Source organism: Glandiceps talaboti, chromosome 1, assembly GCF_964340395.1.
Source record: "Glandiceps talaboti chromosome 1, keGlaTala1.1, whole genome shotgun sequence".
Taxonomy (NCBI): domain Eukaryota; kingdom Metazoa; phylum Hemichordata; class Enteropneusta; family Spengelidae; genus Glandiceps; species Glandiceps talaboti.
In genome coordinates, this window is record NC_135549.1 from 22,763,415 (window position 1) to 22,780,133 (window position 16,719).

The following is a 16,719-nucleotide window of genomic DNA, read 5'->3' on the forward strand; positions in this document are numbered from 1 at the left end:
GGTAGTCCTTAAAGTCACTTCGGTGTTTCTGAAAATGGCTGGCAAGTTAAATTTACAAGGTGAATGCCATTGTCCAGGTGTGGACAAGTTGTAAGCAAAAACTAATGAATCCCACCCAAGAAGTTTTATGTCTATCTGCTCATGAAAATGAAAAGTGAACTGTCGTAAATGTGTTAACTGACAAGTGTAGAATAGTGTGGTACATTGAATGAGTGACGATACGGCCGACCCTGTTCAGTAAAAATTGATCACTAAGCAATGTCGGCCTATAAATCTTGTCTTTCCTTGCCTTAACTAGTCCCTTGATCCCTGTTTCCGTATTTAATTTGAAAAGTAGGTCATTCTGCGATGGTTCACATAAACACCAAAGTATTTCTTCTTAGTCGTTTTAATATGTATCTCCTTTATTTAATATCGGAAGGAGGGAAAGAGATGATAAATACATAATGTGAATTTATAATTTGGAGAATTCATACACTATTTCAAACATGTAGGTCTCTGGTAAGTACAGTACAGTACATGTACATGTATGTTTTTAAAAATTGAAGAACTTCTTTTTTTTAAAATTTGGGATTAATAGTTGTATATTTATGGATTTGTTTATTAACTATTTGTATGATATTATAAAGGTGTCATAAAACCACTAGCCCTCTTTTCGATGATAGTAAAACACATGCCACCATTATTACTGCAAGAAAGAAAAGATTACCCCATGTCTGATATGTGAGAATTATGCTAAGGAGGTGATGTGGGTTGTTGATGTATCATCATATTCCTACAAGTTGATAGTAATATCAGCTATCGATCTCATAAATTTCATAATTTTGTATAAACATGTCAAACATCAGCAGAAGATATACATGTATTCTTCAGTAAATGATCTTTTGAGGTAAACAGAGTAGCAATGTAAATCAAGCTCAGGCAAAGCTGAGATAGATAGATACAAACTAAACAGTTATTGTTGAATGGGGTAGATTACCCAAGTGGTGATAGAAGTGCCTTGATGATTATGTGGATATAATCACTGGGGTAGTGTATAAATACTGAATGTGAGCTTGAATGTGCAGCCACTTGAGGAAAACTTTCTATCAGAGTCTCCACCCCACTCCACTGTCAGTGTATTTTAATCAATGTTCATCAAAGCTGACATGTTGCAACAATAGTCTCTCTCTCTCTCTCTCTCTCTCTCTCTCTCTCTCTCTCTCTCTCTCTCTCTCTCTCTCTCTCTCTCTCTCTCTCTCTCTCTCTCTCTCTCTCTCTCTCTCTCTCTCTCTCTCTCTCTCTCTCTCTCTCTCTCTCTCGCTCGCTCGCTCGCTCGCTCGCGCTCGCTCGCTCGCTCTCTCTCTCTCTCTCTCTCTCTCTCTCTCTCTCTCTCTCTCTCTCTCTCTCTCTCTCTCTCTCTCTCTCTCTCTCTCTCTCTCTCTCTCTCTCTCATTAGCTTGATTTATGTAGTCGTAGACAACAATGAAATATCATGTTGTTCTGAGTAAATGGATAATGTTTTCTAAATTACGTTCTTGTTGTATACATATACATTTGTACCCATTTTGTGTCATATTGCCTTTCTGTCCAGTTGCTCCTGTCACTGATGGTTATTATTAAAATAAAACATGATGCACAGACATAAATCAAAATCTCTCTCTCTCTCTCTCTCTCTCTCTCTCTCTCTCTCTCTCTCTCTCTCTCTCTCTCTCTCTCTCTCTCTCTCTCTCTCTCTCTCTCTCTCTCTCTCTCTCTCTCTCGCTCGCTCGCTCGCTCGCTCTCTCTCTCTCTCTCTCTCTCTCTCTCTCTCTCTCTCTCTCTCTCTCTCTCTCTCTCTCTCTCTCTCTCTCTCTCTCATTAGCTTGATTTATGTAGTCGTAGACAACAATGAAATATCATGTTGTTCTGAGTAAATGGATAATGTTTTCTAAATTACGTTCTTGTTGTATACATATACATTTGTACCCATTTTGTGTCATATTGCCTTTCTGTCCAGTTGCTCCTGTCACTGATGGTTATTATTAAAATAAAACATGATGCACAGACATTAAAATCAAAATTTTTGTACAAGGAAAAAAACGCGAAAGCTTGAAGTTTGATGACCCTAACTGATTAGCATAGCTACAGACATCACAAAAGTTGTAGTACCAGTACATTGGTCAAATGCCAGTGGATGATTCTTTAATCAAATAATCATTGTACAAGGTGAATTGAAATCCCACATTACCATTATCTATACAATCCTAATGTCACTTGGATGTTTAGAAGACTGGATTTATAGAGATCTGTTTAGGATCACACATACATGTACAGACAGCATGATAGGAATCAATTTAGCTGCATACATGTATGTATGTATGTATGTATGTATGTATGTGTAAAGAAGCCTAGAATCCACGCAAATGGGGATTTCGAATTTGATTTCCCATCACTAGGAAATGATGAATTCAAACCCCCATTTGGATGGATTTCTAGCCTGGAATCCATGCAGATGGGGTTTGGAATTAATTATTCCCCCCTCCCCCCAACACTTTTTGGAAAACCAAAATTCAAAATCGCCAATCACCAATGGATTCTAGGCTAATGGATTCCAGGCGAGTGTACATGCATTTTAAGCAATGAAAAAAGAAAGCCAAACTTGCCCATTGCATTGTTCCATAGCTCACTTTCACTTTTTCAAAATTTAAAGTTATGGACCTTGGTGCATCATACACATAACAATTATTTGATTTCTTTGTCAAAACCATGATGTTCGCTCCAGGTGCTATACATATGCTGACTATTGTGGGCATCATGTGAGGATAAGTTGATCTTCTTGTTCTATTTACCCTGGCTTGAGCCAAGTGCTATTACAGGTGGTGAGAATTGCTTGAAACTTATACCAAGTCACAAACTAATTTAAAATTACTGTAAACTTTTACTGCATTATGTACAAATGTAGAATGCTGTAATGGCCTTGAAGACCTGTTAGTTCCGCCAAGATATACTTGTTACAGCTGGCCATGCATCCATGATGAACTTATTGAATTTTCTAATGTGCCTTTTATGGGAGGGCAAATATCACTTAAAAGGGTGTTATATAATTCAAAGATTGGTTCCATTAATTACTAGATGTTCTGTATGTAATCAAGCAAAGCAAATAACCAGGTCAATCAAATCTAAACAGTACATGTAAATGGATATACATAGCCTGGAGTTGTGACTGTCATACACGCTCAACTGATTTTCAGCTGTGCAGTCGATATGAACAACTTATCTGGAAGGTTGTTTTGTTGGCCAGGAGCCAGACTGCGTCTCTGGAAACTGATGGAAATGAGACCTACTGGATTATGTAGTGAAGATACAGTGTAATTTCAGTTTCATTTTTTAAACCTATTAGGGTCAAAAAAAATTTTTAAAAGTAATTGATCGCATTTTAGCTTGGAAAGGGATAAGCTGCAAAGAACCACTTTATGTACTTGCAATTTTGTCTGGAAAACTGTATGAAAATTCATCAGTCTCATACATGTATATTGATATTCAATTTCTTCTGATTATATGCAAATGTATACCTTTGTAATACAAATTTATGTGTTAAAGTGCCTTGTATGTCATCAAAATGATCAGCAAATGTTGTGAATATTAAACATAATTATGGTAATACACGTACATATATACAAACGTCCACTATATATACTCACACATTTTTAGCCATCACAGTCCTTTTAATATCCCCACAAATTGGATCACCTTTATTGCTGTTGTAAATATGAGGTTTGTGAGGCTATTTTTATGTAGGTCTTATTTGCTTTAAAGTAGTAATGAAAATAGTTTCTGTTTGCAACTTTTATCGCATATTTGAATGTGAAATGAGCAGCAGACGTCCAATGAAAATCAATACTTGACAGCAATCTAAGTTTCTACAGTAGGAGAAATGAACCATAATACCAAAGGTATTCCACGGCCTTATTCAGATTCCTGCATATAGTACTTACCAATCACTATGTCATGTATACATTCATCAATCAATTACGACGGTAAATGAAAAAGTTAGCCCACAGAATTGGCCATTACATAAGACATTTAATTTCAATTCACCCATGTCAGTGATAATAAACGATGGTAAATACAAGAAGAAAACACTCCATCAATTGATTACAGTTCATTCTAAAAGCAGACTGTGGTTTTCAGATTTACAGTTTTCATAGTGCTAGAATTCGTGTTCTACCAAGTAGACCACAATGACAATGATGAAATAACAGTTGACCTGACAATTTTTATGTATGTTATTAAATTAACTGTATATAGTCAAATAAATTTTTTATACAAGCCATAGAATGCCAGATTTATTGATCATAAACTTTTATCATTTCAAAAGTGAGACAGATTTTAATATTATATCAAACAATTAAACAAAATATATCTGCAAGATAGAGTAGCATTTTGGAAGACACAGGGTAACAAAGAAATGTGAGCCCTGACGCTATCTTGATAAGTGTAACTCTTCTGATAAAGAATTCATTTCTTAGCTTTTCTTAGGAATGCCTGGCTGTCTATGCCATGTGTTCCATACTAATATGATTTATGTAAATCATTATTTTTAATCTCCAACAATAAAAACATGTTTTATTAGATATTACGTCGCAATCCACATGTATGTATTCAACAATCATTTGCAACCCATAAGACTGATTGAGTTCAAAGTAACAAGCTGATAATATGTTGATGTTTTAGGCTCATGAATTAAATTAACTTCGGTCTGAAATTACATATATTTTCATTAACTATAGTGGTGTGATTTTACAGCAGTACCAAGCTAAGTGGCATTTGCGCTATAGATGTAAACAACTTTAATGACTTGAAAAGCAAAGAAACTGTAATTGTTTAATTACTGTTCTTTATAGAAGCACCCTATTGTCATGTTGCCCATCTATGGAAGTACAAATACAGGTCTTTCTTTCAGAAGGAAAGGAATAAGGAAGTTTATAGGGCATCCTGCCCGGACTGTGTCAGTATAAGGACTGCTCCTCACAGCTACATGAATTCCATTCAATATCAAAAACATAGTGCGATACTAGCTGACTAACATTTCAGACATGTTCATACTAATCTTTTGACTAGTTTGTTAAACATTTACTGTTATTTCACTGTTCAGTCACATTGATTGTTGCCAAGAGATAAGAAAGTGTAGGTGCCACTGCCCAGCCAGTGGATTCTTACTGCTGTGCCTGTTGTATTCATGAGTTTAATTCATTGTAATGAAAATGTTATGAGTGTTGTGCAATAATGAGTGTAGCACTAAAGATATGGGAAATGTACAGTTAAAGTTATGTAAACTTTATTATGTCGATCACTCACCGTATTTATGCATATGGTGTATAGATTAATGTTATAACAATATAACAGGCTTAATGATTGAATATAAAGGTGCCTACTTTGAGTTCAATTGTCTTGGAGTGCCATAACCACCATCCTCTCCCTATCAAGTTGTAATAAATTGTTTTCAATTGTTCATCATGATTAGAGCTCAATTATCAAATCATTGTGTTGTCAGGAGACCTTTTTGAAGAGGATCTCAGTTTGTACTGGAATATAGATTGATGTCACAGCACTTTACCAGTTTTCCTGATTTTAAAGTCGTAGAAAAGTACTATCAAATTGCAAACCTTTTATATTAATATGATACATCACTAATACTGTATGATTTTATTTTCTGACTACATTGCAGCCAGAGAACTTGCTGTTTTACAGTCCGGTAGACGAGGCTAAGATCATGATCAGTGACTTTGGTCTGTCCAAGATGGATGATGGCGCCGGTGATGATATGTCAACAGCCTGTGGAACACCTGGATATGTTGCACCGGAAGTACTAGCACAGAAACCGTACGGCAAAGCAGTGGATCTATGGTCAATAGGGGTCATATCGTACATCTTGTAAGTTGATAATGACACAATGTCTTGGTTAAACTTGGGGGGGGGGGGGGGGGGGAGTTGTCCTAGAATCATTAACCCTACTATAAGAAAATACAGTGTTCAAGTTTTTTCCTACTTCTATATGCCATGTAAGTGGACTATGTAAGATGTAGCTTTTCTTCAAATAGGTTACAAATTTAGCATTCCAAAGACTTGCATAAGGAATGTCATCTACTAGTGAATTATAACTGCAGCTCTGATTTATTTGTTGTCTTGATATTAGCAGAAATATGCTGCCCCCAAGCAGAATGGCTTTAAACTAAATATTTGATACCTTTCTCATATGGGTCGTTGTAATCTTAGTAGAATAACCATGTGTGTTGTTTAAACTTGACACATTGAGTTATCTTGCTTGAAGTTCATACGTCATACCACCATTAACCATTGAGACAGTTAGTTCAAAGTACATAAACAGTTCCATTCACCTCTTTCCAGTGGACTTTTGGGATTAGGCTACTGTTTATTTTGATGTGTCATCACCCACTTGTAACCAAACATTCCTCAATGTGTTATATATAGAAATATTGTTTTTTGTCTGGAATCCCTAAGTAATCAGCTGAATATGCAATATATATTTGTATGGTAACATAAATGTAATTTCTGTCACAAATGTATAGAGACTCCTGGGCAAAAGAAAATGTTCTATTTTAAGATAACTCAAAAGGGTCAGAATTACTTTGTACATTTAGTGATTCAGAACTGAATGTACCTTATGGTTATGTACTGTATAAAAGCATGTTTTGAGCTTAGTGCAAAATATTGAATATTGTCCACGTCTTTGCTGAATAGATATGCCATTTCGAAGTTTTTACCATCACATCTTCTACTTTCAACAACTGAAAGGCCTTGGCTATCTTTTAGCAAGTCCGTCTGTGAAATAGTCCATAACATGATGGTTTCCTTACTTATTTTAGCTTTGTACGCCAACCCTGTTTACATTAGCCTACTTAATGAAGCATATAATAGCTTATAGAAAGTTCAGATGCGTATCCTGTTAAAGCTACACTATATCCTATATTGTTTAAGTTGAAATGAATGATTCCAAACATTTGATACAGGGAATGTGTAAGTAATTCTCCCAAATGCATTTTTCCCAAATAACTTATGACAGGTGAACTTTGTAATGAGCCCTAAAAGAGTGTCATTATTCCTAATATGAACACACTGTACAGTGCATTACAAAATGGTTTTGTAATTGGCTAATAGTTGTAAAATGTCAAGCAGCTAGCGTTTCAGTCCATATATTGTATCCTATTATGCTATTTATAGAATATGACGTCCAGAAATTGAGTAGAGAGCAATGTAGTTTGTATTTACAGGTATAATAAATCAAACCAGCCCACCTGGTCATATCTAATGGATTAGATGAGAATTAAAATCAAAGTATAGAGTAGTGCTGTTGAGACTTATTTCTAAATGTGTACATTGTGAAACTATGAATAATAAGACTCACAGTACAGACAAAAACTTCAACCAGTCCAAATACACACGCTAAATGGTAAATGTTTTATGCGATATCATATTATAAAGCTGTAAGTATGTGTATGTAAGTTATAGCGAGGACCTTTGACGATGTATCCAGCCACCATCTAAAGCAATGATTTGCTTCACTTCCATTTACAAACTTATAAAGCTTATCTGTTACTTGTTAAGTTGAATGAAATATTTTATCAGTTACCTAACTATTGTATTATTTAGGTATCACATAATGTTGCAGAGTTTTGCAGTGACAAATTTGTATGCGCTATTTGAATGCATTGAATCATATATGTACATATATGTATAACCAATCATTAGTATTCGAACAGTTACCACCACTTGTTCAGCAGATACACAAGCATTCTAGAGTCATTTAAAGTCAAAGTATACTCGTGGTTAAAAGCTCGCACCAACAAGTTCACTCAAGGTTGTCAACTTGGGAATTAATTAAAAATAGGAAGCAAGATAAGATGTAAAGATGGGAGGCAAATCATGGGAATGTGACTGCTATTCAATATGCCACCTGAATTGATACAAACTGCACATATTAGCACATATTAGCAGCAGGAAAACCTTACATTCAACTTGGGAATTGATTAAAAAGAGGAGTCAGGATAAGATGTAAAGATGGGAGTCAAATTGTGGAGATGTGACTGTTACTCAATTGCCACCGGAATTCATACAAAGTGCACATATTATTATTAGCACCAGGAAAAACTTGCACTCAACTTGGGAATTGATTAAAAAGAGTAATTAAGTCACAATGAGATATACTATAGATATAGAGTCATTGAGATGTGACTATTATTCAATTGCCACTTAAAATCATACAAACTCATATCCCGCAAAGCATCAGGAAAAACTAACATGAAAATTTAACTAGACTGAATATCACATGACTTTGGAGGAAATTATCTATAAGGAAGTTCTTGCAATGTTGTTTCTTTTTAGTGGAGGCTTGCTTTGTAGACGAACACTCACTAAATAATTCAAAGAAAATACATGACATAAAAGTTACTAATAATTCAACATCTGTTCCAAAGTGTCTTGACACGAATAGATTGTTGGCAATTATTTATTGCCTGCCAGGTTTCACTGTAACACTATATTGTATGAACCTGTATGTAGATTGCAGTACAGTTTGATAATTTATGCAATGTCCTATTTGTGTGTGTCACTTCGTTACTTGACACATTATATTTGGCATCTTTTGAAATTTTAATTCGTGTATCACTCTCTGCACCAGTGTGCCCTCTCATGATAGCCAAATTTTGTTGTTGTGCATCAGTATGATAAAAACTGCGATTTCTTGTGAGTCACCACATAGTAAGAAGACCAATTTTTGGTGCGTCACTAGAAATTGTGTCTGTTGTGGTGCATAAAATGGGCTTAGAGGGCACACTGCTCTGCACCTTCAGGTCAACCTGGTGAATTAGTTTTGCCTGACTGATTTAAAGATTATTAAGGTCCATAAAAACACCAACTGTAATCAAATTTGTTTTGATATATTGTGCAACTGAAACTCATATAGTAGTTATTTAAGTGGGTACGAAGAGGCTAGAATTTCTGATTTGTAACTAAGCACGATTTTTTAACAAAACTGGGTTTGTATCTTAGAAACAGTACAAATTTCAAAGAAAGTGAACAAAGCAAAAGAATGCGATTCACAGGAAGATCGTAGCATGTGGGGCCTGAAGGGATATTAACAAGCAATTCATTGTCGATTGTGTGACACTTATTAAATTTCATCGAATTTCTTAACAAAAAGACAGTAACTCTCATGTTATCATATACTTTTTTTTAATTTGATATTTTACACTCTAAACCTAATGAAAGTGTTGTATATATAAAAGGAGATAGTGATTTTCATATTTGTATAATTAGGTACATGTGACATTTCCTGTGAAAGAGTGACTCAATTTGTTAAATGTAATTATGATAGACAATTTGTTTCTATGGAAGAATTGTTGTCTGATGGTATGGTTTATTGTTCTCCTTTCTGATAACAGGTTATGTGGATACCCACCCTTCTTTGATGAGAATGATTCAAACCTCTTTGCACAGATCATCAAGGGAGAGTATGAGTTTGATTCTCCATACTGGGATGATATTTCAGATTCAGGTAAAGACTGACAGCCCCAACTAGCTCTCTTTTTTTTTTTGCTATTATTTTAATTTTGACCACGCATAAATTATGTAACTTTACTCTGAATTCTCTGTACCTGTAAAAGCATCGTACCTCTTGCTGTAGAAATACAGGTATAAAGGTTAACTTATTCTTATGTGCACCTTTATTAAATGTATATGTAGTTTGTAGAGCAGAAGATACGGTGTCTACCAAGAAATCAAATGATTTGATATTTCTATAATGCACCTAGATGGGAAAATTCCACTTCAGAAAAATTGAAAAAAATAATCGTGAATTTAGTCTCATTCTTCATAGTACTTTATAGCATGTATGTCACTCACTTTGGAATGTATTACAGTATATATGGTATTGAATAACTTCAACAAAAGTAATTATGATAGGAATGAAAAATATGTCTTATTAATCTTTTTAATAATTTACGGCCATTAAGGTATGCAGGTAATTATGAGCATATTTAGTGATGTGTACACCTTTGTACTCATGTGAATAGATAACGTATTAAAGTATACATCATCACATGGAATATATGACTTTTAGATTATAGTCAATTTTGAGTTCACTATAGTATGCCTGAAATATGATTGAAAAATAGCCACAGTGCCACATTTCCAAAACATGTAAAGTACCTGTCATGCGCCTGTATATTGCTATCGTTCCATTATTTGGTATAACTTTTGCAAGTTAGTCTATTTGTTTTAAAATCATTTGTCTTTTTGTCTACCCACAGCCAAAGACTTTATTAGACATTTACTAGATGTAAACTCTAAAAACAGATATACCTGTCAACAATCAATTGATCATCCATGGTAAGTAAGAAAGTCCAATATAATAAATTGACATTCGCACCCTTTAAACCCCACACCCCACCAGACGATTGCCCGTGGATAAAATGTGTAAAAAATTGCTGAAAAATGAATGAACTTCAAGTTCCTAGAACTTTTTAGTTTACAACATTTACAAGCTTAACTGGAAGGAGAGTACACGAGTGCAGATGTCTTTACAAGAACTTGTTAGAATCATCACAGATGTAATGACTTGTGACTTGACGTGTGGCAATGTATAATTCATGCATGTAAAATGTATGCCTGAATGGAAGTACGTAAAGTACCCCCATGTGAAGTTCAGATTCCTTGTACGACATTCTTGAACGCCATCAGTGATTTCACTTTCAGTACAGTATCAGTTCTACATTAACTACAATTTTTTAGCACCAAATGAGATATGTGATATCAACATGTCATGTAACACGTAATGTACTTGTCAGACATCTCATGCACAAGTAGTTAAAATATAATTAATTTGATTTGTTTTTCGGCAGTAGCACAGATCTGATATGTTGTTTTCTTGATTTAGTATGATACGATATCCTGATTTATTATGTCATTTTCAATTTCTTTGCTATTTGATACAATGTGGTGTAACTCGAATTCAATTGTTTAGGATTTCTGGTGGTGCAGCCAGTACCAAGGACATTCATAAATCAGTCAGCACACAGATGAAAAAGAACTTTGCCAAGCAAAAGTGGAAGGTAAGTTTAACAATCTGTTATACATGTACAGCTGAAATGACCAATAGCATGCATTACGTTATGAACAGTTTGGGCAGTGATGTATAGTTTACCCAAATCTGACAGTGCTGTCAGCTGACGGAAAATGACCAATAGCATGCATTTCTTTATGAAGAGTTTGGGCAGTAATGTGTAGCTTACACCAATCTGACTGTCAGCTGACTGGAAATGGCCAATGGAATGCAGTGTTTCATGCTGGGTTTTGTCTGTGATGCAGCTGACCAATATAATAAAGTGTCCTAAAAAGAATTAGTGATAAGGTCAGCTTATCATGGCAATACAGTGTTTCTAACAAACCAAACAGACTAGCCTTGTACACTGTGGAAATGTATGTGTATAGTGCTAGATAACAGAACACATAGTGAGTGATTCTATACATACAATTCACATATAATGATACTAAACACTTGTTTATACAGCATTGCTTTTTATTAATGATCAATATGAAAACTAGAGTGAGCTGAACCCTGGTCAGGTGACTTGCTGTCATCTTTCATTCCCAATATGTCAAAAGAATTTTTTTTATTAAATGTGATACTTGGCACTTGTTTGTATTGTGTTGTCTTTTAGTGATGCTTAAGATGAGAGGTGAACTATGGTGAACTGGAGCCTGGCCTTCATTCTCAGTCAGGCTTGCTGTCACCATTCCTTCCATTTTTGATTATGAAAAGAATTTCAAAAAACATATGACGAGCACTTGTTATATTGTATTTTTTTCGGCCATCTGTCATAATTCATAATATATGCAATGTGTGCTGTCCTTCAACTTTTGACACTATTGGGTCAGAGTGTGTTGTTCGTTGTCACCATTTACATGTATGTCTGTATGTACATTTATGTACCAGACCAAACACTCAACCTTTTGCCTGCCAGTTTGACAGAATTGTGACACATGTTAAAATGTCACAATTAATCAAAGGGAGTCGTGTAATGTGAAGGTGTATACACTTATCTCTTCATTTATTGATTTGGAAGTGATGTAATATCGGGAGCACTGTACACAGCACTGAGGCAAAGGATGCACACTTAAGTGAAGATTTTTTCATTTGAATTTCGTGCTGAAAGATGATAATAATTTGCTTAGGATTCTGTGGTGAAAGATCACATAAGTAACAGTGGTTTGATTAGATTTACCAGTATTACTTTATAAACTAATTATCAAGCAATGTTGAGAACTTTAACAGTCCTGATGTTTTCTTGGACAGTTTTGCATTAATTGTATTTCGGAATATTAAAATTGAAATCACATTTCAGTTTAAATTGAAAGCATGATAAACTTGACAGATCCAATATGCCTATTAAATAGTATCAAAAAGCAATACAAAGCACTAGACAAAGGTTGCGCACTTTCGTGAAAATCAATTTTCTTTTGAAATTCTGTTTTGAGATTCCGTGCCAACTGATGATTTGATTATGATTATCAATAATGATTTATAATATGTGAAATGATAAAACTATATAATTAAATACTGATTAGTAAATAATGATAAATTAGTTGAGACGTTTTTCTTAATTATGTCACAATATTCAAATGGAAATCATGTTTCATTTATAGTAGTAAAGTTATATAGGTCCAGTCATGCTTATATTGTCATCCGTGAGCACTACAGGCGTTACCGTGACGACCAGTTGTTTACACGATGGTTGTATGTATATCCATGCAAACCAAGAAGATTGCATTTCATGAAACCTGACAAGTTTAATTGTCATGAATGGATAGTTAATTAGACAACCCACAGAAATATTATACTAGCGATGTATTGTTGTTTATGAGGCATATCATGGAAATAATGCAGGCTGGACTGAATACTGAATGTGAATCCACATGCATCGAAACACATCTTTCAACCTTGGTGGGCAGGGAAGGGACAACCTAACCTTGATATACCATAAACAGTGCAATGTCTATGGATATATGATAAAGCATCCAGGATATACTGTGCTGCCATCATCCAGGCAGTACTCGTCATATCTTTACTTTAAGAGTTCAGTCACATTTGAGTAACATGTGTTGAGTGTTAGTAAACATTTAGACAAGTGTGCAGTCCCTTTTATATAAGTTAACAAGAGAACATTAACAGTTCACAAGTTGTCAAAAGGAGGCATGTCAACATGTACTGTCCAGCTTGTATTACCAGGGCATACCGCAAGATCTGTATTCTATTGCAATCTATGAAACATATTTGACATGAATTTCATTGTTGTCATTCTTGTGGTGTGAGTCAGAGAGCGTAAGTCTTGTTTATAAATGTCCTTCCATTTTCTCTTGGTGGGAATACTGTTCATATAACCTTTAGTCACTTACTCTGACCTACATTGTACAAATATCTCTTAAAGGACATTCAACTCTGTCATTCTAGCCAGAGTCACGGGCCCCCACAGCCACTCCTCAGTAACTATTCATAAAATGCGTAGTTGAGGATCATATTAGTTAAAATCAGAGAATTCGGTCATATTATCATATGTTACGTATTGCTGTAAATTTGCAAATTGATGTCCATACAAGTGTACACTCAGCCTGTTTCTATATTATTGAGGTTGCGAAAGATTAACAAAACACAGCACAGTTGGTGATATTGTTTGAGATAGTCAGGGTGTTTCTTTTCTTAGGCCCTGTTTACACAATGTCCATTTTCAAATTAAAACACAACGATTTTGTTGCGTTCACACCTACTATTTACATGGTGATGTAAAAACACACATGAAAATGCAAGGATTTGAAAATGCTTCCGTTTTTTATGTGAAAGCTCAGACTAGTATTTTATTGGAGTAGAAAAGACCCTCTCAATGTTTAACAAAATAGTGAAACGTATGAAGACAGCCCATACTGATGCATATGACAACATATGCAAAAAATACTGGCATTTGTCAAGACAGTATGATCCAGATATATATGTTACAATACTTCAAACAAAATCAAAAGATTTTAATTTCAAATTGTTATATTTTAATAGCACAAGTTTGTTTGGTTTTTTTGAAAGGAGCAAAAAAGTAGCACTTTATGCTTTGTTCATTGGTGAAGAAATGAGTTCATTGACAAAACTAGAATCAGTCCAGCTACAGTTCATAGTCACCAGTGGATCATGGAACCAGAACTTGAAGTGAACATTGAGTTTACGATGAAGCAAGAACTGGGTTCCAAAATGGGGTTTTATTAATCAAAAAGTTACAGTGATGAAGAAAGTTGGCATACAGCCTTAAAACTCCATAAGTTACACTATATATATTGTGGATGTGTTAAAAAGTATCTGACAGACATCTTTAAAAAAAAGGCTTGGATAACACATGCCAACAAATATGAAACCTTTTTTAATAAAATACTTCTCTCTTGATGTCATTTGGCATTCAAATGCAATCAAGCTCAGTACATGCCCTAAAGAGGAAATCAAATATAGCACAATAGTGAAATAGTATCATAAGAATATAGAATACTAAATATGTTTGCCTTGAATATAAACACTATCATTTGTGAAAAAACCCTAAAGGCACTGACAAATGAAGTGAGACAGAGAATGGATCAAATTCTGACATGTCTGATATACCGTACATATACGTTTCATCATCATCATCAATACCTGGTTCAGATGTTTTACCAACGGAAAGAGAGAAACGAGATAAAATTCTCAAGATAATTATGTTGTGAAATACTCATTGCTGTTGATCCCCAATACAGCCATATAGTTGTGATAAGAAATATCAAATAAGTTTACAATCAGCAAGACTGATCAAAGACATTCGTAGTTTTCAATATGAGGTGTTTAGAGAATGAAAGTGTTTTATTAAAGTTTTAATATTATAGTACCCAAGGGTTGTGAATTCATTAATAAATGAATTGACGGCACACTTTTGCTAGGAAGAGGTTACAGGTAATTGGGAAATTTAATTAGGCCATATAATATATTGTTTGCATCATCCTCAACACTCTTTTTTATGACTTTACGAAAACAAACTACATTGACAGCAAAGAAATAAGTAAAATGAAAAACTGTGTCACACCATAAGAATATATCATTGTCACTGCTGCCACTTATTAAAATCAGATAGAGAGGAAAGATTAGTATACTCATAATACATGTGATTGTCAGTGCCCATGGTCTGTTTGTGTCCTTACAAAATTTCTTGAAGATGCAAAACCTTTGTATGGGTTGATTGCCTTCATACGCCAATTATATACAAAATGTATTTGTAGTAGACTGTGTAACAAATGAATTACATTACATTTATACTATATGCAAGCCAAATTAATGTGTCCGAACAAAATATATGGGACTTATATCCTGGTCATTCTGTAAAGTCACAACAATGTGTGTCTACATACATCATCGGTTCTGCAGAGAGTTGCCTAGGGCACAAAATGGCTGACTTTAGGTTTAGCTTCTGTGTCTGTAGTTTTTATGGTCCAACAAATTGTGCTTGTTAGCGCTTACCTGTCGCTTGTTGTATCTCATCCCATGTCTTCAAATAAATCATGTATAGGATAGAAAAGGACATGCTACACTAGAACATGTACCCGCAATTATGGTAGATGTCAAAAACATGTTTATTTTGCCGCCATTATCAACACAGTCTAGTGAAAATGAAAACATTGCCACTACATGTATACCACAGATGGATTCAACTTGTTCATATGTGAGGATTTCAATTAAATAGAACAAGTCTATGCAAATAATTGAAAATGGAAACACAACATCAAGGTGCTATTATGAGAGACAAATCTATATTACTGGGGAATTCTTGTTAAAAAGAGAGAGAGAGAGAGAGAGAGAGAGAGAGAGAGAGAGAGAGAGAGAGAGAGAGAGAGAGAGAGAGAGAGAGAGAGAGAGAGAGAGAGAGAGAGAGAGAGAAAATGTGCATTAGTTCAGAATCAAACTATTCTATACATCTTATACATTTTACTTCTTTAATAGTTGTAGATTCCAAGAAATAGTAAAATTTGCTAAGACGTACCACAAGTACAGTGTAACATGTACGAGATTATTACTCATTCTTAGAGTTCACTAGAAATAGGTTAAGAAAGATGTCATGCTGTTCTATATTAAACCTCCCAGTTTGCCTTATTAATGTCCCAGTTTGCATTATTTATGTATAATGCATAATAGAATATATATGTGATTTCTAGTAAATAAAAAATGCATGTTTCAGTTTAAGGTTCATGAAGTCACAGATACAGTAATATGTCCTGTGCTGGTGTACTTGGCTATGTAATAACAGAAGCTGAAAAATCAAACATAGTCAAAAACCCAAGCTAAACAACAGAGAATTGCTCATGCAAAGCTTTTTTCAGAGCACATCTTTAGGGTGACCCTGTTTTTTTTTAAATGCTTCCCATTACTTTTCATGTCATGTTTCTCTGCCTCTCCTTTTCCTCCTCTCTATCTTCTTTTTATTGGATTCCTGGTAACAAGCTCTTTCCCAGCTTCTCTACACAATTGGCCTGTTCTCAGCCCCCCCCCCCCCTAACTTCTGTCATGGAAGAAATGCCCTGTTTGTAAACAAGTATTGCTGTGCCGCCACCATGACGTTAGATGACGTTGACAGTCCAGACACTTGTTTATTCTTGCCAGAGAGGGTGCTGTTCCACAAAATTTTA

General features: G+C 34.7%; 1 protein-coding gene across 1 annotated transcript in view; it reads left to right on the forward strand.

The window, feature by feature from the left end:
* The window catches only part of LOC144443089 (calcium/calmodulin-dependent protein kinase type 1D-like), a 115,565-nt gene that overhangs the window by 77,467 nt on the left and 21,379 nt on the right, over window positions 1-16,719 (forward strand). Inside the window, exons 6-9 of the mRNA XM_078132466.1 lie at window positions 5,690-5,895; window positions 9,423-9,535; window positions 10,290-10,368; window positions 11,003-11,090. Coding sequence (XP_077988592.1) covers window positions 5,690-5,895; window positions 9,423-9,535; window positions 10,290-10,368; window positions 11,003-11,090 — 486 coding nt within the window. The remainder of the gene's footprint in view (window positions 1-5,689; window positions 5,896-9,422; window positions 9,536-10,289; window positions 10,369-11,002; window positions 11,091-16,719) is intronic.